Consider the following 27,998-nt stretch of genomic DNA (forward strand, 5'->3'; position numbering starts at 1 on the left):
TTTTTTTTTTTTTTTTTTTACTTAAGGGTCTTTTCAAACGTCACGTCACATGATTACCCCACTGATCTAAAAGTAACTGGATCACGGATCGGTGTCCTGATTATGAGGTCGGCGGCAGCCATGTTGCTAGTACCAAAACATAGCCACGCCACGCGATCACTGATCTGCACGCGATTCACTGATAGCATTGATACAGTTACAGTTCTCGGCAGCTTTCGCTCCTATATACTGGTGTGTTTTACATATTTAACGATCATCTTACAAAGCCAACTTGTGCTGCATTCAACTGCACCAACCGGAGAAAAGGTGGATGTGAGCAGTCCTTCCACTCGTAAGTAAATGAAGGTTTTGTTACCCAAAACATCCCGATACCCATCAACAAATGATGCAGCCATCAGGAGACATAAAATGTTGCCCAGCAACTGTTTTGTTAGGTCTTGTCATGTTAATGCTATGTATTTATTATCGGTAAGAAATAGATCTAGCAGCAACCCATTTGTCACGAATGTAATCGTGGCAATAGCAGGATAAATATCTATCATTTAAAAATATCTTATAATGCTCAAACGCTGTCCAGAGCTGTGTAGCTGTATAGAACCAGTTGTTCTTCCTGATTACATGTTGAGGCTTTTTCCATATTGTCAAGTGTGAGGAATTCATATCAGATGGGCTGAATTACTATTCGGGGCCCGTTCAAAAATTATGTAACGTTTTTTCTGGTGAAATTCGACACCCCCTACCCCATGTAACATTGCGTAACACTGGGCGTTACACCTCCCTGCATTACGTAACACAGCCCTCCCCCTTGACTTCTCACCAAAACGTACTCATTTTAATTTGTCCTGTGTGAAATTGTTCACGATTGCATCAAAGAATGAAACATGGCATGATGTTTTTGGATTTTTTTGCTCGATGCTTATTGCTCGATCTATTAAGGATATTCTATTTCAGTGCATGATTTATGACATAAATTAATCAATAAATATAAATAACCATTATTAGCGTTGCGTAACACTGTTGAAAACACCCCCACATCCTCGTAACGCATCGCATCGACAATGCACCCCCCACCCCACCCTAGCGTTTTTACAAAGGATTACAAAGGCGGAGCATGCCGACAGGAGACCTTTTGATCCATATCTAGGTCGGATGCGAAAAAAAAACAATAAATAAAAACTATAATAATGTAAATAACAAATAAAATACATAAATAAATGCATAGGTATAGTTAAATAACAAACAAACAGGTAAATAGTAAATAATAAATTGAACATATAACTAATAATAAATGAAAATCAGACAGACAAATGATAACAAAACAAAAACAAATAATATAAGATAAATTATAATCATGACAGCATCTTAGGTATTTATCTAATTGATTCTTAAAGCTTCGAACTGAACTACATTGCACTACCTGCGTTACATACTCTTTGAATGGCCCCTTATTACATGTTCACCACTTTAATGCGATATTTTACTATTGGAAACAATTTAGATCATAGATATGGCAATTTCTTTATCTCTCCAGGAGGCTTTGATTAATTATTCATACAAATATTAGTTAGGGTTCATATTTTTTCCAGTTTCCCTCGCAGTAAACCCGAGATGATGAAGAGATGGATCGTCAATATAAGACGTGATAATTGCAATCCAGTAATCAACCCATTCAACTCCGATGACAAGATGTCTTGTCATTTGGTCAAATAAAACAAAAAATCATAAAACACCAAAATGTTTGATCAAACACCAGAAAAATATGACGTCAATCCTCGCTTCGCTCGCAGCGAAGCGAGGATTGACGTCATATTTTTCTGGTGTTTGATCAAACATTTTGGTGTTTTATGATTTTTTGTTTTATTTGACCAAATGACAAGACATCTTGTCATCGGAGTTGAATGGGTTAACTGTGTGCATTTCAATGACCAGATGACGAGATTTCGAAAAACGCCGAAGATGACTGCTTGTCAAGATTCGAGAGATTGAGATTATAACATGCGGTCACACTCACACATATATGTGAAGGCCTAATTTATGCTCCGCAGAAAATAATGTACATAGGATACAACCACTGATCTATATTGTTATGCAGATCAGTGGATACAAGTTAAAACATCTACATGTTCTCTTGTTTATGTCAGTTTTAGCGTACTTGTTTGATTACTCTTATGGTCAAATACCGGTACATGTAGACATGTACTGTTTCATAAACCACACAGGAAAACTTATTTACAGATCGCATCACTATCACGCAGCCCATACCAGCCACATAGGCCACGAGAGTAACACGACAGCTCCCATGACCGGCGGAGTGGCTCACACGTGCTAATGTTTTGATACTACCAATATGGCGGCCATGTCCCGCCTGCCCGCCTCACTCCTGGGGCAGCCCACGGCTCGTATACTCGATCCAGGTGTTATGCAGATCAGTGCTCGGGCCCCGCGGGCTACCTAACCAGCAGTACCCCTTGTGCGACGTCACGTCACCAGCCAGGGCTTCGTCGTCAAGGAGACGTTTGACGCCATCATGGTAGTCCAGGGCGTCGTCAAGGTGGGTCCAGCCAAGAAGCATTTTATCGACATTTTTTGTTTTTACTTATTATTGTCATTGTTGACGTTTTATTATTATTATTATTATTTTTATTTTTATAATTATTATCATTATTATTATCATTATTATTATCAATGTTATCATTATTATTATTATTCTATCATTATTATTATTATCAATGTTATTATCATTATCATTATTATTATTATTATTATTATCATTATTATTATTATTATTATCATTATTATTATCATCATTGTCTCCGTCATCATTTATCATTATTATCGTCATCATCGTCGTCGTCTCCGTCATCATTTAATATCATTATCATCATTATTATTATCAATCATCATTGTTCTTGTCATTACCATTTTTATCAATTCAACTAGTTATTATTATTGTTATTACTGTCACAAAAATTCCTGGACAGTGGAAGGAGAAGGTGGTGGTTGAGGGGGTGTGGGTAATACGTGCCTTCAGTGAGTGATGAAGGGAGGGGGAGGATAGCTGCAGTTGGGGAACCGAAGTCCAGGAGATTTGTACCACCGCCCGGGGCGCGATTTTTTTTTTTTTTTCACGAGACTTCCGGACCCCAATATTAACTCAATTGCATACAGCCAATCAGAACGCACCTGACTCTCAGACGTCTGCCAGACGTGCGATGTTGTCATAGTACCCGCATTATAAAAAATAAAGTCACTGCTCTCTATCGCCGTTCTCTTTCACCCGTGAATTTATTGTATCAGGAAGGTTTCCAAAGAACAAATCAATCAGCATAATACCATAAAAGCTCGTTCTCTTAAGCATTACAGCAAGGAACTTTTCTGCGAAAGGTTGTCCGCGGTTAACTGGTTTTCAGTCGTCAATTGTACAGATGTTGATCAAGCTTGGAATAATTTTAAAGCACTGTTCTTGGGTGTATTAGACAATTTAACTCCTGCAAATTCCATCAGAATAAAACAACGTTCCGAGCCGTGGTTTTCTGGTGACATCTTGAAAATGATCAACAGGAGAGATAAGGCTTTAAAAGATTATAAGAAAGCAAAAGATCAATCTGTTTTTGCTATGTACAAGAAGTTACGGAACGAGGTTCAGGTTATGGTAGACAGAGCTAAGGTAGGATTTTACAAAGATTCTCTTCAAACCAACAAAAACAATCCCAAAAAACTATGGCAAACAATCAAACAGTTAGGTTCCTCCAAAAATCCAAAATCCAAAAGTAGTAACATTGGTCTTAATGTTAATGGGATTGTTACTTTCGACAGAGTAGCAGTGGATCAAATATTTAACTCATTTTTCCACCACCATTGCTTCCACCCTCGCAAGTGATCTATCAGTATCTTCAGGTCTTTTTGGCCAAGAACACTTTAATAATTATTATTGGAATCAGGGTGTAACCCATAACACCTTTGCTCTGTCTACGGTTGCTAAGGTAGATGTGTATAAAATGTTGAAGACTGTTAACAGGTCTAAGGCTACCGGACTAGATAATATTCCAGCCAGATTTGTTAATGACTCAGCTGAGCAGATTACTCCCTGTATCACTCACATCATGATCAATATTTCGATTCAACAAGGCAAAGTTCCCAAAGATTTTAAATTATCAAAAGTTATTCCTTTGTACAAGAAGGGTAGCAAAACAGAATCCGGTAATTATAGACCTGTGTCAGTACTCGGTATTATATCGAAGGTCTTGGAAAGAGTTGTTTATAACCAGGTTTATGAATACATGCAAAGTAATAACTTGTTCTATGATTTACAAACAGGCTTTAGAAAATCATACTCTACTGATACATGTTTGATTAATTTGACTGATTATATCAAAGGTGAAATTGATAGAGGTAATTACTGCTAGATCCCCAGAAAGCTTTTGATACTGTAAATCACGATATTCTATTATTCAAATTACAAGCGTTAGGTTTCAAATTGGATGTTATTAATTGGATGAGGTCTTATCTAACAGGTCGAGAATAGATTGTGAATGTAAATAGTACAACATCAAAAACAGCACAAATAACATGTGGTGTCCCACAGGGTAGCATTTTAGGTCCGCTGTTGTTTCTTTTGTATGTTAATGACATGAAAGCTGCTGTGAACTGTAAACTGCTGTTGTATGCCGATGATTCAGCCTTACTAGTTTCTGGCAAAGATGTAAATAGGATTTAGATGTTACTCAGTGAAGAGTTATTGAATGTCAGCAAGTGGTTGATGGATAACGAATTGTTTCTACATCTAGGTAAAACAGAATCCATTCTCTTTGGCTCTAATAATAATAAAAAAAAAACTCAATAATGCTCCCAACTTAAATATCCAATGTGATGATACTAGTATTCAACCCAAGTCTGTTGTTAAATATCTTGGAACAGAAATTGATCAAAATGTGTCGGGAGAAGTTATGGCACAAAAAATAATTAAAAGAGTCAGTTCCAGCACAATTTTTTTGGCGAGAATACAAAAATCCCTAGATGTAGAGACTATCTTCGGCCCTGGCACAGTGTCATATTGACTATAATTGTTCTTCCTGGTATAGCAACCTATCTAAAAAATCTAAGAGTAATCTTCAAATATGTCAAAACAAACTAATCAGGACTATTTTGAAACTCCATCCGCGTACTCATCTAGATTATACGCATTTTAAACTGTTAAATTGGTTACCTGTTGAGAATCGTGTTGTTCAGTTAAAGTTTAATCATGTTCACCAAACTGTAAAGGACTCTTGTCCCAGTTATTTGTCAGATACCTTTACACTTGTTAGAAATGCTCGTTCCCTGAGAACTCGTTCTAGTAGGTCATCTGTTATTGTGCCTAGGTTTAATAGTTCGTTAGGGAAAAGTACGTTCAAGTACACTGGTGCTATTGCTTGGAACTCTTTACCGACCAACATTCAATCAATTGTATCTAAAAGTAGTTTTAAAAAATCAGCTAAATGTTATCTTTTAGACACTGTTCTCTCTGAATAAAATAGTTTATATGTTTAATTTACACTTCTTATAATCCTAATTCACACTTCTTATAACCTAGCTTTTAATATGACAATATTTTTCCTATTTTTTATATGAGGACCACAGTGGAAATAAATCTTTTGACTTTCTGTGCCATCCTCGGATGTACAATTATATGTACTATGTATGATATTGAGTCTTACATGCATTGTACTTATTGTATGTATAATTGTATCCGAATAAAATTCAATTCAATCCAAGTGACTAAAAACCGTTTATCCATAATTACGTAGGTAGTTAGTCCATAATTCTGCACATGAAAAATGTTTTTAAATTCTGCTATGACTGACCGCTTCGGATGAATAGGGGAAGAAGAGGGGAAGCGGTCAGTCATAAGTACAATACATATAAGACTCAACATTATACATAGCACATATAATTGTACATCCGAGGATGGCACAGAAAGTCAAAAGACCTATTTCCACTGTGGTCCTCATATAAAAACTAGGAAAACGTTGTTTTATTCTGATGGAATTTGCAGGAGCTAAATTGTCTAATACACCCAAGAACAGTGCTTTAAAATTATTCCAAGCTTGATCAACATCTGTACAATTGACGACTGAAAACCAGTTAACCGCGGACAACCTTTCGCAGAACAATTCCTTGCTGTAATGCTTAAGAGAACGAGCTTTTATGATATTATGCTGATTGATTTGTTCTTTGGAAACCTTCCTGATACAATAAATTCACGGGTGAAAGAGAACGGCGATAGAGAGCAGTGACTTTATTTTTCATAATGCGGGTATTATGACAACATCGCACGTCTGGCAGACGTCTGAGAGTCAGGTGCGTTCTGATTGGCTGTATGCAATTGAGTTAATATTGGGGTCCGGAAGTCTCGTAGAAAAAAGAAAAGAAAAGAAAAAAATCGCGCCCGGGACCACTCGCGCTCCCTCCAGGGCGAGCGTGAACGTAAATCAAAGAGGGGGGGATGATGGGGCAACTCATTAAGTGAACCGTCCTAGGCTAATGAAACCCAGAACTCCTATTGTGAGTTTTAATAGATTAATTAATTCTATAATTAGACACTAGAATTATGCTACTCGTCATTAAGCAATGTGGGTTAACAGTTAACTGGATTTCACTCATACATCCTATATATTCCCTGCGCGCTATTACTATCTAAACTTATCTTAAACCTCTTATCTTATTGTCTTCTGCTGAGTGGAGACGTCTTCCATAAGCGCGGAATCTTCCTGCTGCGTTCAGATAGGCGCGGGTACACTTCTGGGATGGGACGCCTTTGTTTGGATCGAGGCGGGAAACTGATCGACCTGGTAGCTTGGTGTTTAAGGACGGGCGCTGAGGTCGGTTTTGTAAGCAACCCACTTCACCGACGTATTCCTGGTCACTTGTACACTGCACTTTGAGAAGTTCCGGCGGTGGGATTGTACCCGAATCACTCGTATAAAGTCTTACAGTGCGTAGTCTGTCACTTAAGGGAGAAGGTCCTCGTGAGCCCCATAAGGTAGGAAAGGGCGCGATTGAACTTCCGAGAATGCGAGCGGCCCGACCTCCCTAGTTGAACCCAATGGAAAGACTGCCCTGTGTCCCGCGGCATGTCAGGTCAAAATGCCCGCCAGCCAGCATCCAACGTTGCCGATATTTCTACGTCTCCGTCACTAGTTTTGAAGGGAACTACGAACAATGTTTATGTGGAAGATGACACAGTTCCAATTGTTCCTTGAGGGTAGACACTATTCACGAGCGTGTAAGATACGATCCTAATAAATCTAATTAACTACCTTAAACAATATGTGGCAGCGCGCAGGGGGGGGGGGGTGCTCGCGCGAAGCCGCGGAGAGTTGGTACAAGGCCGCTTTGTTTCCTGGCCGAAGAAAAACCGTTAGACCTAGGTCGTATGGGAACACTTGAATGAAAAATCTCTCAGTCTGATCATGGAGTAGCAACTTACAAAGGCAATAAGAAACAGTAAACTTGGGAAATTGTGGAATCCCAAACTTGATATTAACATTCGTGACTTGCACATAGGCCTACGGAAACACTTGAATCTAAAGGGAGGGGGAAGGTTTTCCCTAAATAATTAGAAGTCTCTCTCAACTTCGTTAAGGCACTGCAATTGATTGCTAAATTGGCACAACAGGTAATGAGGATAAGGAGAAAGGTCAGGAAGTAGCTACTAGAAGTCTTAGGAGTTCCAATAATTCCCCTGAGTAAAGGGAATGAATGACCGAAACGGGGAGAAAGCAGAAAGAAAATGGGAAGGGAAGCTAGCGAGCCGTGTGTCACAATCCAAAAATTGTGACAAGAACTATGATGAAGTTTGGAGTGTGACAGAGGTCAAATGCAATATAACTTGGGTGCGTCGAATTTATATATATATATATATATATATATATATATATATATATATATATATATATATATATATATATATATATCACGAATCCCTTAACCCCCCGGGGTCGTAGGGGCACTGCATCGATGAACAATTCAGTAGTGACCTCCATCTTTCACGGTCGTGGGCAAGGGCCTGGGTCTCTGCAAAGTTCTTCCCTGTCCATTCTGTGATATTGTCTACCCACTTCTTCCTCTGCCTGCCTCGTCTCCTCTTCCCCTGAACTGTCCCTTGGAGGATGGTTTTTGATAGTCCGCTGGACCGTGTCACATGTCCATACCACTTCAGCTTTCTCTTCTTCACTGTGGTCAGGAGGTCTTCATAGTGCTTCACATGCTGTGAGATCGTCTTGCGCACTTCTTCGTTTGTGATGTGATCTGTGTATGAGATGCCAAGGAGTCTTCTGAAACATCTCATTTCCATTGCCTGGATCTTTCTCTGCAGTTCTGCTGTCAGCGTCCATGTCTCACATGCGTACAGGAAGATGGACAGGACTAATGCATGGAGTAGCTTCAGATTTGACTGGAGACAGATGTTCTTATCTCTCCATATGGGTTTCAGCTTTGCAAGTGTTGTTGCCGTCTGTGCTGCTCTTGCTAGAACTTCAATCTTTGATCCTTCTTCGTTGTGTATGGCTCCAAGGTACTTGAACTGAGTCACAGTCTCGAGTTCTTGTCCGTTGACTGTGATCTTTCTTTCGATTGGTGTTGCGCTGTTTGTCATCAACTTTGTCTTCTCGGCACTGATCTCCATTCCAAATCTGGATGATGTTCTGTCCAGGCGGTTCACCAAGGTGGCGAGTTCCTTTTCGTCTCCAGCCAACCCATCGATGTCGTCGGCGAACCGCAAGTTTGTGATGGTCCGGCCTCCAATGCTGATTGTGCCATGATGATCTTCTAGGGCCTCAGTCATTATGCGTTCAAGGAAGATGTTGAACAATGTTGGTGATAGCAGACATCCCTGTCGGACCCCTACCGACGTATGGAACCAGTCTCCCATGGTGCCTTTTACAAGTACTGCACTGCTGGCCTTGGTGTATAGTTGCTTGATGGTGTTGATTAGCTTCTGGCCCATGTTGTATTTCTTCATTGTGGCCCACAGTGCGTCGTGCCATACTCTATCAAACGCCTTCTTGAAGTCAATAAAGACGTGATAGATGTCCTGCTGATGTTGGCTGTATTTCTCACACAGAACTCTAAGGTTGAAGATCTGTTCTGTGGTGCTCCCACCACTGCGAAATCCAGCCTGCTCTTCAGCGATCACTTCTTCTGCCTGAGGTTTCAGTCTGTATATATATATATATATATATATATATATATATATATATATATATATATATATATATATATATATATATATATATATATTTCTTATATATATTCACATATATATATATATATATATATATATATATATATATATATATATATATATATATATATATATATATAAACATATACATATAAAGAAATTCCACTACAATAATGTATTATAACCTATTATAAAGTATTTTTATATTATCGATATTAAAGCAATGATTGGTATTAACTAAAAATGTTTATTAGCATAATCATTAATAAAGTGTAGTTTTGTAGTTTGAAATTATTTTCAAATGGTCTCTTCTACTCCAGCAGTAAACATTCACCGACCCCCTTTCGACCCCCTGGCTATTCATCGACCATTTGGAAATACTTTTGTCGCCTGGCCACGCCCTGATTCGTTGCATAGCCTATCTCAGATAGGCTATGCACATATATGTCACACATTACAGATAGGGTATCTGTAAATGTGTGACATTTCTACAACGGGTTACAGGTGACTTTAGGCGTGGGTCATATAGAATGAAAACAGTTGAACTTACATAACGCCGTAATAATACAAATATATTGTCCTCATTTCAGATGGAGAGGGGGTCAATGGTAGGGCTAGCGCTGATGGCTGACAAATTTTTAGCCCTGGCCATTAAAGATTCCACTCGAAAAAATTATGTTAATGAGTGTTTTAAATTTTGAATTTGCTCATTTCAGTGGGGGGGGGGGCTAATGGGGGGCTGGCCACTTTTGGGGGGAGGCTAAAGCCCCCCCCCCCCAAGTCCCCCCTTGGCGCCGCCGCCGGCTATCATCTCACCACTACTTCCTGCACAGAACAAAACTGCTAGTCAGTGTTGCCGTTCGTAGAATTTTTTATGCGGAATGAAGCTGACGATATCTGGCAACTGCCTGTAGCTTTTTTTCCCCTCATTCGCCACTTGGCAAAAGATCGACATAATAACTACCTATATAGTGTGTAAATGTTATTAATACGGATGTTATAAGAAGTAATTAACAAATTCTATTCATTTGATTGATGAATGGCTTATTACAAATATATTTAGCAGACATAATAGGGTAATTTCAAATTCCTCTTTCCGTAGAATAAAATTCCTCATAGAAAATTCAGCTTTTTACGTTGGATATATCTTTTCTTACTATGTTTACACATATTTCTGAACATAACTGTGCAGTGCTCTGGCAAATTATTGTAGAAAATATGCAAACCGAGGCAAAATGCATTCGAACTATGAAGCAGAACTAGTTGTGGTTGCCTTCGTAATAGCCGCTGTTCAAGGATCACTCCGAGATGAGCCCTGCCTATTTGCTAGTGTGTTCAACTGATTTAATTTTCTCTAATAATACTGCGTGCATAACACACACGAAATAATAGTCCTCTAAACAGTCAAAGTATCACAAGTAAGTAATCTTTCATGAGTGTACCGAATCTGACAAAGTTACCCCTTTATAGTAAATTCATCTGAATGGGGGGCACTCCAAAGAAAATGGAATGCATATCTTGAACTTGTGTATTTTAAAGTTCATGGTCTACTTCAGATTATATATCATGGCTAATAAACGGAAGCTGAGAGATGCATGGCTGGAGATGGAGGAATTGAAGCCATGGTTGGCAAAGGTAGATGGAGATCCAACAAAAGCTTTTTGTCTTACGTGTCAGAAAACTATTGCAAGTAATTTGACGACGGTAAAACAACTCTTAACCTTACGTATTTGCTACTTTTTTACATTTTAGGCATACGTGTTTGAGGCACATTAATCGTTGACGCACGATCTTTTACTCTCCCCAAGACATTATATGGTCAATTAGTATTATTTATATACGTTTTCTTTCTCACCTAATGGTTAGAAAATGGTAACTGCAGTGAAACTACAGACTTTCCTATGTTTGTACACGTTTAATTATAGGATAACTGGTAACCGTTCATCCACACAAGCGAGGAATCGGCGGCACCCCAGCTGCTAGTAAACCACAGCTTGTGAACGGTCAGATCGTAAGGAGGTGGATTTCTGGATTATTATGAAACAAAAACAGATTAGTTAGCCCACCCCTTGATAGAGCTTATGATTTAAGCATTCTTAGATCTGTTGTGACCAATGTATTCGCTAAGTAGGGGTAACCGTGTAAAAAAAAAATCTAAAAGTGCCTTTGTACATTTGCAAGAATATTTGAAATAGTTTAGACATTTGTGAGACGCTGACGTGTCACGAAAATTGTAAACAAAGAAGGCAGCCACAGGTAATGACAAAATGATTGTAGGCGTTTGCCAGACAGTCTACAGGATTAGATTGATGACTGGAAGTTGCAGGGCATTATGGTTGTAGCTGTGTAGGTGTTGGATACTTTACAAAGAATGCTGTAGGTTAGTAATGAGATCAAATTGGGTATTGTTCTGTTGAAAGAAACTCAGCGTTTCAAAAATTGTAGAGAGGGCTGTCTGCAGGGAAGTTAAATTTTGTACCTAAACAAGTCTTGGTAACGGTAAAGAAGCTAGTCTTAGTGTTTTCAAAATCGTTGCTGATGTTACTATGATTTCATTGTATTTAAACATGGGCTAGCAGATGATATAGGAAAGGGTTGCCGACTGGCAAACATCTTTGTGAATACTTAAGAATATTATGTAGAATTATTACTATACATTTATTGTAAAAAATGTATATGTATGGAAGAGAATGAAAATTATCTTGTATAAAGTTATCTCGTATCGAATACAAGAAACTAATGAAACAAATACCATTGAAAAATCTATTTTCCATGAGGGAGAGAGAGACTGAGGTAGGTTAGGTATGGTCAGAATCAGAGAATCTGTGCTAAATTTATTGTTTATTTGAACGATGTTGTCATTTCTTGCATTAATCACTGCCTTAGCATGTTTCTCTAAATCACAATACTTATTTCCCAATGCAGTCCCAAGATGGGGGTGGGGGTTTAGTTCAAACAATTGATTTCCAATTGAAATGGAACACCCGATTTGGTCAAATCAACAGGAAAATTGTTGGGAAAAAAATTGCCTGTTGGGTGTTTTGTGAATGTTAGGATTTAGATCCCTGAATGCAATATAACTTTGGATAGTACAATATATTTTTTATGCAGTGTCAAAGCAAAAAATATGCCAGGAGATCCTTCTATTCAAACAAGGTCTGTGGTTCTGTCACGGGATGAAGTTTATGGATTCCCTAGGCACCAAGAACTCAAGTTTAAATGCCATTAGAGGAAAACTATTGACAGCAGTCATGTGATACATGCTTGTCAGGCACTGGCAAGAACAGAGGTCTCCAGAGTGGTTGGTATCGACCCATGGCAGTCAATGGGAGTTTGCAAAGGGTCAACAAATGCTTGGGGGTTGATAAATACCTAACCTAACATTTTGGAGGGGCTCCTTTCCAATCACCATTTCTTGCTCCACACACATTTCTAATCAATTCTCTCTACTTTGATCCCTTCCTGGTATACCACCTCTTCCAACTAGTATCCAGGCAGAATGCCACAAGATATAGGTAATCCATGTATAAAACACAAACAATTACTTATTTTGCACATCTATTTTATTTTTCCTTTACGAAAAAGAAAACTGTGCATATAATGTTTAGAATAGAGTTGATGACATTAAGATTCTTGATGCTACAGGTTGATTGGATTCAATTGAATGTTGAAACTGGTACTTGCTAAGAATTCCAGTTTTGAAAGTTGTTTTACTCCCAACTTTGATGTTTCTGTGGAGGCTGGCCAGTTGCATCCTGTGCAATAATTGGCCACCTTATTGTCTTCCTTTTTGGGGAATTTATTAGGGTCCATACAGAGGAGTGGTTATTTCCAACCAGAAAAAGAAATGATGGTAAAAAGATGAAAAAATAAAGGAATAACAGTTGTTCCACTTTTCATACTTTGTGATGACTTCACATTACTTAGGTCATACTCTGATTTGAGGCTTCATTTGTAATCACACAATTGTAAGGGCTTTAAGAACTTGATTTATTCTTGTTATCATGCTATACATCCATTTAATTCTTGTATGGCTGTAACATAAACATAAAATACATACCAATGGCTATTTCCCAAGACAAGGGAAGTAGCCAAAAAACAAAGGTATAAAATCCACTCCCACCCATTCCATCCCCACATACTCCACTTTCATTCACCCCTTCCTCCCTCTTAGCTCCTCATGGATGATGGGTCATTCCTGCATCTCGCCCACTGCCCTTGGTCAGCAAGACACAGGAACGCTGCTTCATTTTTATTGGTGACCCCCCCCCCCTCTCTGCCCCCTCATGCAGAAAAGGAGAAGATGGGGAGAAATCCCTTTGGGCTGCATGATATCATTCACACATACTCCCTCAACCCCCCATCCTCCACCCACTCCCATGCATCACTGCGTCATCCATACAGGACCATTTTCCATTCATCCCTATCTTCTGTCATCCCTTTTCCTCTTTCCCAATGTCCTTCATACAATCTCCTTTTAGTATCCATTCCCAAATGTCTGTCTCTCATTACACTTTAATCCACCAAGGCATTTACTTGCTCTTCTCAGTCTGCATTCTACCTCCACCTCCACTCATCCCTTTCCCACCACATTTGCACCCAAGTATCTAAAACTATCTCTTGCCCATAATACTTCCAATTTGCTGCCACATTCTCCCCTTGTACATCTCATCACCTTACTTTTACCCACAACTTCAACTCCCTTCTTTTTCACACCTTCCCAAACTCCATTACTAACCCACTTAATCCCTCCTCAGCAAACAACAGCTGGCTTATCTCCTACATTTCTCCATTTTCTTTACCATCTCCAATCCCTGGCCAATTACCTTTGCATTTACCTCTCACACCACCCCATCCATGTATAAATTAAACAGCCAAGGCAACATTAAACACCCCTGGTGAAGTCCCACCTTTACCTCAAACCATTTCTGATTCTAACACAGGCTCTACTACTCTCGTAAAAACTCTTGACTGCTCTCAACAGCTTCCTTCCTATCCCATGTATCTGCAATACCTTCCACAAAGCCTTCCTGTCTACTCTGTTTTAAGCCTTTTCCAAATCTATAAGTAACCCAAAAAACATCCTGACCTTTTCCTAAAGTTTTCTCACATATCTGCCTTACCACAAAAATCTGATCCACGCAACCCCTACATGTCCTAAACACACACCGATCCTCACCAATTACTCCCTCTGTTCCTCTCCTACTCCTCTCAAACAAAACCCTTCTTATAACCCTTCCCAACTACACTGAACAAACTGATCCCTCTGAAACTACTACATTCACACTTGTTCTTTTTTCTCTTGTAAAGTGGAACTATACAGGTACTCCACCAGTCCCCTGACATTCTACCTTCTTTTAGACAAACATTAAACAACCTCACCAGCCAGTCCACCATCACTGTCATTTTCTTAGCGCTTCCCACTGCATTTACCTTTCCTTCCCTATCCTCCTTCACATTTAGCAACTTCCTAAAATACTCTGCCCATCTTCCTCTTACCACCGTTTCTTCCATTATCATTTCTCCATCTTCACCTTTTACCTTTTCTTCTCTGCTTAATTTCTTTCCAAAACACCTTTTTATTACTTTAAAAAATTTCTGTTATACTCTTACCCCCTTTCACATCTCCCTCTTTGCTTCCTTTATCTTGTGCTTTACTTCTTTTCCCTTTTCTTTGTACCTCTCATATGATTCCCTCATCCTATTTTGTAATGTATTCTGTGAATGCTTGCTTCTGCACCTTTCTTTGCTTCTTCATCCCACCACTTGCTCTTCCTTCTATTTCATCCCATCCTCCTTGTTCCACACACCAACTTTGCATACCTTGTAACTCCCTCTTTGAATCATCCCCAGCCAGACATATGATCATGCCTTCTTTTCTCATTGTTTCAAATACTATCACTAAATCTCCTAGGAAGACAGATTCTTCTACAACTATCCCCAGAATGTGCAAGTGCTCATTTTCATACAAAATTACATCAAAGTCAGTCTTACCTAATGCTTTTAACTGACTTCCTGTTACTCCTAGCAATGAGTAGTGGATTGATTCCAAGAGTTTCACTTCCGGTTTCATCCTTTTTAAGCACTTTACTGATTATAAAATTTACTGCAGATCCTGTATTGATAAATATTTGATTAGGTCTATTAAATACTTTACCCAGAGAGAGGAACCCTAGTACAGAAGTCCTTCCAATTGTTATAGTAAATTTATACACTTCACCTGTTTTACTTAATTTCTTTACATCATCAATAAGAACTTTACATTCTGTTAATTTTTTGGAACTTTTTTTGAGCTTAGACATAATAAGGCAGTTGAACCCTCAATTAAGTAGTTCCTCTTGGTCAGGGGTGAGGATCTTGGTTGAATTAATGTAACCGTTTAAAGGGCATGGATAATATGGCCGCCATTCAGATTGATAAATTTCTTTTGATTAGCTCTAGTGATGGAATTTCTTTGTTGGTTTAATTTCTATAAAAAGGCTGTCAATATATCCTTGCCATGTTGTGATGTCTTCTCTTGTTTTGTTGAATTTGTTGTTATCGTGAAATTTATAAGATCATTTTGTGACGGATGATAGTTTATAATTGATTTATACACGGGCATTTGATGGAGGGCAATAATTTCCACCTGATGATCTAAATGAGTCGTGAGAACTTTTGTGTTAGATAATTTGAGTTATATGACTCCTCCATGAGCTCTAGTGTCTCCGACAATTCTGTATAAAATGTACTTTTGACTATGTTTTTACGTAATATGTTTCCTCAAGTGAGTCCAGGCGTTCGGTATTGGTTTGTAATATTGCCAGCAGTTATAACTGGTACATGGATTGGACAGTGGCTCATGTCGGAGTTGATCTGGCAACTATATGTTTGTTTACATTGTAGTGAAAGAATAGAAAAGGGTAGTAGCCAACACCATTATAATGAGCAGTTTAACATTTGTTGGCAGAGTCCACTATATGAAGTTCATATGGGTGTGTATTGATATGACCAACTAAGTAATCAGTGACCAACATTAACCACTTCAATACGGGACTTAAATCTCGCGGGCAGCAACCAATGCCAGACGTATGACGTAACGAAATAATATTCGCATCATAAAATATAGTCGCCGCTTATATCGATCGTTCTCTCTTTCACCCGCGAATTTTGAAAACCACAGAGAATGGGATTCAGGGCGCATTTGGGAGAATGTAAAAACACGGGCGACTACAATAAATATAATCAAGACGCCGATATGGCAGCATCGCGAATCCACTTGCTCCTCATGACGCCTACGTGTGCGGCACCGTATGGAAGGGGTTAACAGCAGTCAAGTGGTGGTTGTTGGCGAGTAGCATGGATACATAAATGGGCACCTCCTCAAGGTTAGCCATGTTAAGCAGTATTTTGCTATGTGATACAGGGCTGGGACACTGTAAATGGTGTGGGTATGATGTGCATACATTACATGTTTATGAGGGTAACCAATTCTATTTACAAAAGATTACAAAGGAGGAGCTTGCCAATAGGAAACCTTTTGGTCCATAACAAGGTCGGATGCAAAAAAATATGACTATAAATAAACAAATGTATACAAATAATAGTAATATAAATAATGAATAGGTAAAGCTAAATGATAAAGAAATGTGCGATTAAGTACAAATTAAATTCATTTGGGGAACATCTTTGGTAAAATTATTCTTTGGTTATTAGGAATCAAAATCTCAGAAGGAACCAGCAACTTGGGTTCAAGTCGATGACTCAGCGTCTGCTCATTGAGAGAGTGTTTACATGATGTGCAAAGTCAGATTTTTGTGGTAAGGCAGATATGTGAGAAAGCTTTAGCAAAGGGTTAGGATGTTTTTGGGCCTTTGAGTATTTGGAAAAGGATTTTGACAAGGTAGATGGAAAGGCATTGTGGGAGGTTTTACAGATATATGGCATAGGAGGAAAGCTGTTCATAGCAGTCAAGATTTTTTTTTTCTTTTTTTTTTTTTGCAAGAGTAGTACAGCCTGTGTTAAAGCCATAAGGATCAATGAGAGGATATCCCAGTTGTTCATGCAACTGGGATACCACTTTCTTGATACTTGGTTTCTCATTTCTAGGCATCATGACTGATATGTTTTTGATGGAATCCACCAAACTCACAGAGGCAAAGATGTTCCTACAAAGTGGAGTTCCTCAGGGTTCCGTTCTTTGGCCACTTCTCTTCATAGTATATATAAGTAATATAGACCACGGACTGAAATCTATTGTCTCCAAATTTGCTGATGATACAAAACTGCACGGAATGGCAAACGATCACTTAAACTAATGGTATGAAAAGTGGCTAATAAAATTGAACACAAGTAAATGCAAGGTTATGCACATAGGTAGAAATAACAGTAAGTACAATTACAAATTATTTAGAAATTCGTTAACAAAAGTGGATAGTGAAAAGGATCTCGGGTTAATTATCAGTAACGATCGCAAATCATCTAAACAATGTATTTCAGCCTCTGAGAAAGCAAATAAGTTTTTTAGTACTGATTGCGTGGTCTTATGACTTCAACTACAGTTGGAACATGCCATTTCCTTATGGTCACTGACAGATTGGAAAAATTACAACGGCAAGCCACAAAACTGAATCCAAATATAAAAAATAAAAGATACAAAAATCGATTAAAACATATGAAACTATTTTCCCTAAAAAAGGTGCAGACTCGGGTGACTTGATACATGTCTAAGTTTTTTAAAAGTAATTGACAACATTAAAAGTGACAACATTTTCACACTATTATTATTTCTTAATTTGTTTATTATTATTATCTGTCCATTTATTATTATTTACTATTTACCTGATTGTTTATCATTTAACTTTACCTATTTATCTATTTATTCTTATCATTATTATTATTATTTTTCAATTTATCATCATTATAGTTTTTTCGCATCCGACCAAGTTATGGACCTAAAGGTCTCCTGTCGGCATGCTTCTCCTTTGTAATCCTTTGAATTTGAAATGGAGAGAGTGAGTGGTTTGATGTATGGGTGGTGACTTCGCCAGGAATGTGTTATATCGCCGTGGCTGTACAATGTGTAAATGGATGGGATGGTGCGAGAGGTAAGTGCAAGGGTAATGGGTCGGGGATTGGAGAAGGTTAAAGAAAATGAAGAAATTTGGAGGATTAGAGGAGGAGTTAAGGAAGTTAGTGTCTAAGTTTGAGAAGGTGTGCTAAAGAAGGCACCTACGTGATGTTTTCCAAACCAACGGTAATCCGAGTCAGACTGTATGGAAATGGACGAGGACGCAACGTACCAGGACACAATCCCCTCACACAGGGCACAGGGTAGCAATTCTGTACATTAAAGGTGCATCAGGGGTAACGGCCAGGATACTCTGGGACAAGAACATACAGGTAGCACATAAACCACGCAACACTCTGCATCACCTCACCAGGGTCAAGGACATGAAAGCACCCACTCAGCAGGCGGATGTAGTGTACCGCATTGGCTGTTTGGATTGTGATGCAGATTACATAGAAGAAAGAATGAAGAAACTCGCCACTAGAATTGAAGAGTATAAATAGGCAATTAAACGGAAAGATGCAGCCTCAGCACTTTATAAACACATGAACGAGCTACAGCTCAAAGTTGACTGGGAAGGAGCCAGAGTGGTACACAGAGACAACTCAAAGAAAAGGAGAATATTTGTAGAAGCGTGGACGACAAAAGAAGTTAGCGTAGATAGATGCATAGACTTAAATCCAATATACCTGTGCACTAGGAACAATGACAGACTCAACATAAAGTGAGAGAGTACAGGGTGAACAAAGGTCATAGTGTGTATGAACATGATTTAATTTATTTCCTTTTTCGTGCAAGTGTGTAGTCCACTTTTTTCACTTGTTGTATAAGTTGCATTTTATCTTATTGTATTCTTTGCAAATAAAAATGTATATGATCCATTATGTAAAATTGGGTATGTAAGGTTGTGACCAGTTATCCGGTTCCCGTAGCGACTGGAGGAGAAGGAGGGGGACCTGGACAGCTTCGGTATCACGGAATACCTCTCCCAGTTCCAACTACGGCCAATATTTTAAGCTTTTTGTCCACTGTATCTCATTACGCCCCTGAAGACGGTCCTAGAACTAAAGCATGGGCATTAAACATCCCACTTTGTTAACATAGGTAAAAGCTTGGCGGGATGCTTTGTCTTCATTTTTGTTTGCTGTTAGCCCAAAAAGTCATCTGCAAAACACTCCCCACGTGACGTACGCAAGATTTTGACAGCAAAGCAAGTAGTGTGCATCTACGTTAAAGGTTGCTTTAATTGGCCCAGTTCTTCATTGGTTCTGATCGCCACTGCCAAATTTGTAGATAGAAAGAAGGCGATGTATTAAACGTGTTCAGTGTTTACATTCTCTAATGCCAGACATACAATTACTATAGGCATAAAGTTACAATTTAGTGAACACCGTAATTGAATCTGAAAAAAATTGTGTTGTCATTCTGATTTATGAGTAAAGTAGACAATGGACGTAAATTTGTCACAAATTTAATTGCAACTCATTTGTAGTGACCGTTGCAACGGTTAATCCGTTACTCGATAAAATAATCTCAAAAGTTTGTTTTAGTACTGGTTGATTGAGGAGCAGGGTTGAGTCTAACCTAACCTATGTAGGAATAGGAGAGAAGTATGGAGTTTCAACCAACAACAAGGCGAAAGGCTCTGCAGACACCCCCTTTATAGGAGGAAAGGGTCTGTTGGTTTGTAATATTGTCAGCAGTTGCAACTGCTACACGGATTGGACAGTGGCAACTGTGTGTTTGTTTACACTAAGCAAACCATGACCAATGTTAACCGTGGTGGTGGTTGTTGGCGAGTTGTGTGCCCGGGTAGGTGGGCACCTATTCGAGGGCTAGGACAATGTAATTGGTGTGGATGTCATGTGAACACATCCCATTTTCATGAGTGATTTTAATAATCGATTTTACTGTGTGCTTTTTAGTAAAATATTCTTATAATAGGGGATGGCATGTATGAAATGGTTTGGGTACAAAATGCCCACAATCCTACTATTACAAATCTCAAAAAGTTAATGTCAATCTTATGATTAATTTTTTTCCAGAAAGGTAACTATCAACATTTCTGTGGGAAAGTTATCCATAGATTCCGTGTATTTGCCATACAACAAAGAAAACCCGATGTGGCATCTATACCTCAGCTATCTCATGAGAAACATTTCTAGTGCGACCTATTTCATGCAGTTTTCTCACCAAAATATTACCACATATATCACATGATGACATAGTAGAGAAGCCTTTCCAGTGTGACTTGTGTGATTCTGCTATCTCACAAAAGGGTAATCTCAAACTTCACATGATGACCCACACAGGAGAGAAGCCATTTCATTGTGACCTGTGTGATTCCACCTTTTCACTAAAGCGTCATCTCAAACGTCACATGATGACCCACACAGGAGAGAAGCCTTTCCAATGTGACTTGTGTGATTCTGCTTTCTCACAAAAGGGTAGTCTCAAACTTCACATGATGACCCACACAGGAGAGAAGCCATTCCAGTGTAACTTGTGTGATTCTGCTTTCTCGCAAAAGGGTAGTCTCAAACTTCACATGATGACCCACACAGGAGAGAAGCCTTTCCAGTGCAACTTGTGTGATTCTGTTTTCTCACATAAGGGTGGTCTCAACTGTCACATGATGACCCACACAGGAGAGAAGCCATTCCAGTGTGACTTGTGTGATTCTGCTTTCTCACAAGTGGGTGGTCTCAAACGTCACATGAGGACCCACACAGGAGAGAAGCCTTTCCAGTGTGACTTGTGTGATTCTGCTTTCTCACAGAAGGGTGATCTGAAACGTCACATGATGACCCACACAGGAGAGAAGCCATTCCAGTGTGACTTGTGTGATTCTGCTTTCTCACAGAAGGGTGATCTGAAACGTCACATGATGACCCACACAGGAGAGAAGCCATTCCAGTGTGACATGTGTGGTTCTGCTTTCTCACACAAGGGTAATCTGAAACATCACATGATGACCCACACAGAAAAGAAGCCTTTCCAGTGTGACATGTGCGGTTCCACTTTTTCACAAAAGCGATATCTCAAATGTCACATGATGACCCACAAAGGAGCGAAACCTTTCCAGTGTGACTTGTGTGATTCTGCTTTCACAAGAAAGGGTGCTCTCGAAAGTCACACGATGACCCACACAGGAGAGAAGTCATTTCAGTGTGACCTGTGTGAGTCCACCTATTCACAAAAGCGATATCTCAAACGTCACATGATGACCCACACAGGAGAGAAGCCTTTCCAGTGTGACTTGTGTGATTCTGCTTTCTCACAAAAGAGCGAGCTCAAACGTCACATGATGACCCACACAGGAGAGAAGCCATTCCAGTGTGACATTTGCGATTTTGCTTTCTCTCACAAGGATAATCTGAAATGTCACATGAGGACCCACACAGGAGAGAAGCCATTCCAGTGTGACTTGTGTGATTCTATTTTCTCACAAAATGGTGCTCTCAAATGTCACATGGTGACCCACACAGGAGAGAAGCCATTTCATTGTGACCTGTGTGATTCCACCTTTTCACTAAAGCGTCATCTCAAACGTCACATGATGACCCACACAGGAGAGAGGCCTTTCCAGTGCAACTTGTGTGATTCTGCTTTCTCACGAAAGGGTGGTCTCAAACGTCACATGATGACCCATACAGGAGAGAAGCCATTCCAGTGTGACATGTGTGATTCTGCTTTCTCACTAAAGGGCAGTCTCAAACGTCACATGATGACTCACACATGAGTGAAGCCATTTTGGTGTGACCTGTGTGATTCCACTTTTTTCACAAAAGGGTCACCTCAAATGTCACATGATGATTCACACTAGAGAGTCGCTCTTTCCAGTGTGACACGAAAGAGCGATCTTAAATGTCACATGATTACCCACGCTGAAAAGAAGTCATTCCAGTGTGACCTGTGCAATAAAGCTTTTTTTTTTTTTATCACGTAAGGGTCTTCTCAAACGTCACATGATTACCCATACAGGAGAGAACCCATTGCAGTCAGTGTAACCTGCGCAATAAATGTTTTTCACAATTTTTTTTACTCAAATGTCACATAACAATCCACACATGATTGAGCCTTTTACAGTGTGACCTGTGGGATTAAGCTTTCTGATATAAGGATGATTTGAAATATCACTTGATGACCCACTCCGGAAAAAAGGCCTTTCCAACAGCTTGAAGGAGCAGTATCATCTAACAGCATATGGTAGTCAACACAGGTGAGGAGAAGACTTTCTTGTATGACTTGTGCGATGCAGCTTTCTCATGAGAGATGCTTTCAGATGTCACATGGTAACTCACACGAGATAAGAACTTCAAGTTCATAGGGTAATACTGGCACTCCTGATTCTATTATCTATGTTTATGGGTTCTAGGGAACATATCAGGAATGAAGGCAATCGTAGATATAATCAGACGTAGGTGGTAAAGTATACTCCCCTCCCCTTGTCATTTCTACCTATTTGGTATGTGCCGTTCACATACCAACGGAATCAGCATTTTTAAAGGAGAAACTGGGAGAGTTTGAATAATCCCATAACACCGGAAATATAGATAATTAGGAATGCCCGATGTGAGTAATTCAATTAGGATGGGTGACGACCTACAAGGGTTGAGTCATGGGATGGCGATCAATTATAGAAAGCGGTATCCGGACTATGTTGGGAATTTCATTCATGCAGGTAGAGTAGTATACATGAAAATATAGATATACACACACACTGAATGGTCCCCAGTGGAGATATTAATCTATTTTCAACCACATTAACTTTTCACTTTTAATTCCATGTCATCACGATCGAGACTGACAATGCGCTCAACGGAGACATATGCGGAAATTGATACGCAGTGAAGCCAAGGACTTGAACCCAGCTCAGACGTACCAAAGTGAACAGTGACTAACCACTGCGCCATCAAGAGAGATATAAGTTGAGCACAATTTCTTATATTTGTATGCTCGAGTTACATATACACGAATCTTATGCTCAACCCATCCCCGCCATGATGGTGCAATGGTAGTATGTGCACGTGGGCAAGTGTTATACACACACACTGAATGGTCCCCAGTGGAGATATTAATCTATTTTCAACCACATTAACTTTTCACTTTCAATTCCATGTCATCACGATCGAGACTGATAATGCGCTCAACGAAGACATGAAGAATTAATGTGGTTGAAAATAGATTAATATCTGCACTGGGGACCAATATAGATTTAATACATTTAAACTTTGCAAAAGCTTTTGATACCGTCCCCCATGAAAGACTAACTGAATTAGCTTCACACAGACAAGTGGTAGCCAGTTAAGTTGGACTAGAAATTAGTTGAATTATCGAAAACAGAGAGCTGTTTTAAATGGCAAAACTTCTAGATGGAAAAATGTTATGAGTGGGGTTCCTCAGGGTTCCGTTTTGGGGCCACTTCTATTCATAGTGTATACAAATGATATAGACCACGGAGTAAAATCGCGGTCTCCAAATTTGCTGATGATATAAAATTGTGCAGAATTGCAAATGATCACTTAAATCAATTAGATATTCAAGAAGATTTAGATAAATTACAGCAATGATCTGAAAAAGTGGCTAATGGAATCTAACACAAGTAAATGCAAGGTTATGCACATAGGTAAAAATAACAGTAAGTACGATTACAAGTTATTTAGAAATTCGTTAACAAAAGTGGATAGTGAGAGGGATCTCGGCGTAATTATTAGTAACGATCTCAAATCATCTAAGCAGTGTATTTCAGCCTCTAGGAAAGCAAATAAGATTCTAGGACTGATTGAGCGATCTTTTGGCTTCAAAAGTCCATCTCTCATTAACAAGCTATATAAATCGTTAGTTCGTCCACATTTAGAATATGCTGTTTCCGAATGGTCACCGAATCTCATTAAAGACACTTGACAGATTGGAAAAAGTACAAAGGCGAGCCACAAAACTGATTCCAAAGATAAAAAAATAAATCATACGAAAATCGACTAAAACAAATGAATCTGCCCCGCCCAAAAAAAACAAAAAAACAAAACAAAAAACGTAGACTCAGAGGTGACTTGATACAGGTATTAAGATTATAAAGGGGGTTGACATCAAAAGTGACAACATTTTTACATTGAGAATCCGACAAGAAATAGTGGTCTCAAACTGTCAGGAAATAGATTTAATTTGGAAGTGGGTAGAAACAACTTCGCCAGCCGTGTAGTTAATGAATGGAATAAAGTTCCTGCAGAGGCAGTGCAATGTAGTTCAGTTCGAAGCTTTAAGATTCGTTTAGACAAATATCTAAGCAAGATTCTGTAATGACTACCATTTATTTTATATTATTTGATTATTTTTTTTATTTGCTTGTTTTTCATTTATTATTGTGTATCTGTCTATTATTATTTACTATTGTTTGTTTATTATTTATACTTGTGTATTTATTTATTTCATTTATCATTATCTATATTACAGTTTATTTTATTTTATTTATCGTTATTTACATTATTACAATTCTTGTTTTCTTTTCTTTTATCATTATTATATTTTTTCGCATCCGACCTAGTTATGGATCAAAAGGTCTCCTGTCAGCATGCTCTGCCTTTGTAATCCTTTTGTGATCCTTTGTAAGAAATTTGCAGATAAGATGGTGCTGTGCAAAGAACTGAACAGAGAAATGCCAAGGGTGCCACGTAACGTGGTGGTGAGTGACAGATTTAGAGATGAATCAACCAAGAGACACTGGAGAACACAACCATGTATCGGACGATTCAGCAGTGGAAGTAGACAAGGCGGCTAAAACAGAGGTGAAGAGATTGGTTGAGACAGGAGTTTGTAGCCCTGCCTGTGCAGATGACCTCCAGGATTTTATCTAACGTTAATGATGAAAATGTCAAAGCACACGATAATACGATAAGAAGTGTATTCGACAATAATGTGAATGTGAGAGGATGTTTCTTCCACCTAACGCAATCTACATGGCGATGGATTCTGTCTCCCGCAGAAATGGAGAAATCCCTTTAGGCTGCATCAATTTATTTTTCACACAACTAGGTAAATACGTACTCCCTCACCCCCCCCATCTTCCACCCACTCCCTTTCATGCATCACAGCATCATCCATACACAACCATTCTCTATTCACCCCTGTCTTCTGTCCTCTCCCGTCCTTCCTCAACATACATTCCCCTCTTTCCCAATGCCCTTTTCTCCCCATCCACCCATCTCATCCTTGGTCACCCCTTCGTTTTCACTCCTTCCACCTCTGCCTTCCACACCTCTGTTACTAATCTTTCCTCACTCATTCTTTCCATGTGTCCAAAGAATTACAAAGAAGAGCATGCCGGCAGGAGACCTTTTGGTCCATAACTAGGTTGGATGTGGAAAAAATAAATAATGAACAGGTAGATAAAAGAATAGAATAAGTAAATAATGAAAAATGATAAACAAAAATAAGAATAATTGATAATAAATGAATAACAAAAAATAAACTGATAATAATAACAAATAGAATAAAAATGCCAGGTATTACAGCATATTTCTGATGTGCTTATCTAAATGAATCTTAAAACTTCAAACCGTACTACATTGCGCTGCCTCTGCAGGAAGTTTGTTCCATTCATTTACTACACGGTTGGCGAAATTGTTTGTACCCACTTCCAAATTAAATCATATTCCTGATATTTGAGACCATTATGTCTTGTCTGATTTGCATTCAGTGTGAAAATATTGTCACTTTTGATGTTAATTTCCTTTGAATCTTAAACATCTGTATCAAATCACCCCTGAGTCTACTTTTTTATTAGGCAAAATAGATTCAATACTCTTTCATCAACCCCATCTCCCAACTCCCTCACACCACATATTCCCCTTGCTGAATCATGACAAATACATTCCTCATCTCTGTATCAACAACACTCTAATACCACACACACACACATACACCCCAAAAATTCTTGGTGTAACATACATTACATCCATGTCATTTAAACAACACATCACAAACATAGAAAATAGATGCACATCTAGACTTAATGCACTTAAATCAATTACTGGAACAACATTTGGACAAAACAAAGAAACTAATACTACCTTATATAAACAATGCATATGCTCAGTGATGAATTATGTGAGTCCAGCATGGGCACCTAATCTCAGTGAGACACACCTCAACACCCTTCAGACCATACAAAACAAAGCATTAAAAGCAATTACAGGCTGCACATATACAACACCTACAGACCACCTACACTATGAAACAAAAGTCCTCAAAGTCAAAGATCACCTTGACATGAGAGGCACACAAACACTTGCTGCAGCCTCCACAAACACAGCACACCTGCTGCACTACATAGCACTACATCCATCCAACCCAGGTGCCTTACCTACTCTCATCATCTTAACAACTTCCTTCACCTCATCTTTCCATATTTCTCCTCCATTTTCCTCACTCATCACTGTCATTTTCTTAGCACTGCCCACTGCAACTACCTTTCCCTCCCTATCCTCCTTCACATTGAGCAACTCCCTAAAATACTCTGCACATCTTTCTATTGTTGCCATCTCTTCCATTATCATCTCTCCATCTGCACCTTTTACCTTTTCTCTACTTGATTCACCTCCTCTTCTTAATTTAATTTTTTTTATTTTGATAAAAAAATAAAGCACATCTCTAGGCTATTATAAACAGCCATATAAGGTCGTTTATCTTGGTAATTTTCATGTAATTAACTTATAAGTGAACACCATGTATCTACAAATTGTTTGTCAATTCATAAAGTACTGAATGATCTGGCAGTTTTTGGAACATGTTGCTATTTGTACAGAATCAGTACAGATAGTTGTAGTTTAGATCTACAAGTTAGTACAGTTTCAGCCATAAGTGTGTGTGGTTGGTTGTGATGGTTTTCTAATGAGCCTCATAGACTATTTAAGAATTCAATAATAATCTATAACTGGATTCTAAAATGTGTCACCTTATTGTATATATTTTTTTTTACAGATTTATAGAAATTACTCATAGCGATATCTACATCTTGGCTATTAGGCCTTCTCAGCAAAATACAATGGTTCGGCACTTGAAATACTGCCAAGACCCTACTACTAAAAACATAACAAGCTCATAACAATCAATCTTAGAAAATTGACTGAGGTACTTATTGAAAAGTGTGATGGAAAAAAGACTCATTGTTGTGTGTGAACTGTTGGACACTAATAATGAATAACCCCACAATAATTAGAACTATTGAAAACTATGGGACTGAACAACATTTATTCAAATCATCTTCAAGCAGTGATATGAGTGATGTAATATCTTCAAATCGAGGTCTGTACAGTGAATACCCAGTTGAAGAAAATCCTTCAACTTCAATTGAACCATTTCTAGCACTTCTGGACCAAACACCAGTCGAATTTTTTTTTTTTTTAAATAGAATAAAAGAATAAAAATAAAATTACTTGGGTTTGATCTATATGGTATACAATTTTCCTTTATATAAGTATTTTAAATCAGTTTACATTCTTAATCATAAGATATTTTTATTTCAGTGCCATTTTTGTTTAATTAGTAATTTTTGCATAGCAATGTATGCATTTAACTGTTTTGCATTTCTAGAAATAAATGGATAACTCATAAGTGATATTTATATTTCTCTCTCTCTCTCTCTCTCTTCTTGAAGTTATAGCTTTAACCAAATAAAGTGTCACGCCACTTTTGCTTTTGCCCAAATCACCTTTGCACTCTATTTTT

The 27,998-nt window shown here is 38.5% G+C and overlaps 1 protein-coding gene across 1 annotated transcript; it reads left to right on the forward strand.

Annotated features, from left to right (window-relative positions):
• Positions 1-11,078: 11,078 nt before the first annotated feature.
• Positions 11,079-27,661, forward strand: LOC143031585 (uncharacterized). Its single transcript, XM_076195627.1, has 3 exons — positions 11,079-11,234; positions 20,318-22,494; positions 27,252-27,661. The coding sequence occupies exon 2, from the start codon at positions 20,569-20,571 to the stop codon at positions 22,012-22,014; it is 1,446 nt and encodes a 481-aa protein (XP_076051742.1). The 5' UTR covers positions 11,079-11,234; positions 20,318-20,568; the 3' UTR covers positions 22,015-22,494; positions 27,252-27,661.
• Positions 27,662-27,998: the final 337 nt, after the last annotated feature.

The sequence above is a fragment of the Oratosquilla oratoria genome, chromosome 12 (assembly GCF_046742065.1).
Source record: "Oratosquilla oratoria isolate Oo_2021 chromosome 12, ASM4674206v1, whole genome shotgun sequence".
NCBI classification, from domain to species: domain Eukaryota; kingdom Metazoa; phylum Arthropoda; class Malacostraca; order Stomatopoda; family Squillidae; genus Oratosquilla; species Oratosquilla oratoria.

Coding starts and splice junctions, on each gene's coding strand:
- LOC143031585 (XM_076195627.1), top strand. CDS start 20,569: ATGATGACCCACACAGGAGAGAAGCCATTTCATTGTGACCTGTGTGAT.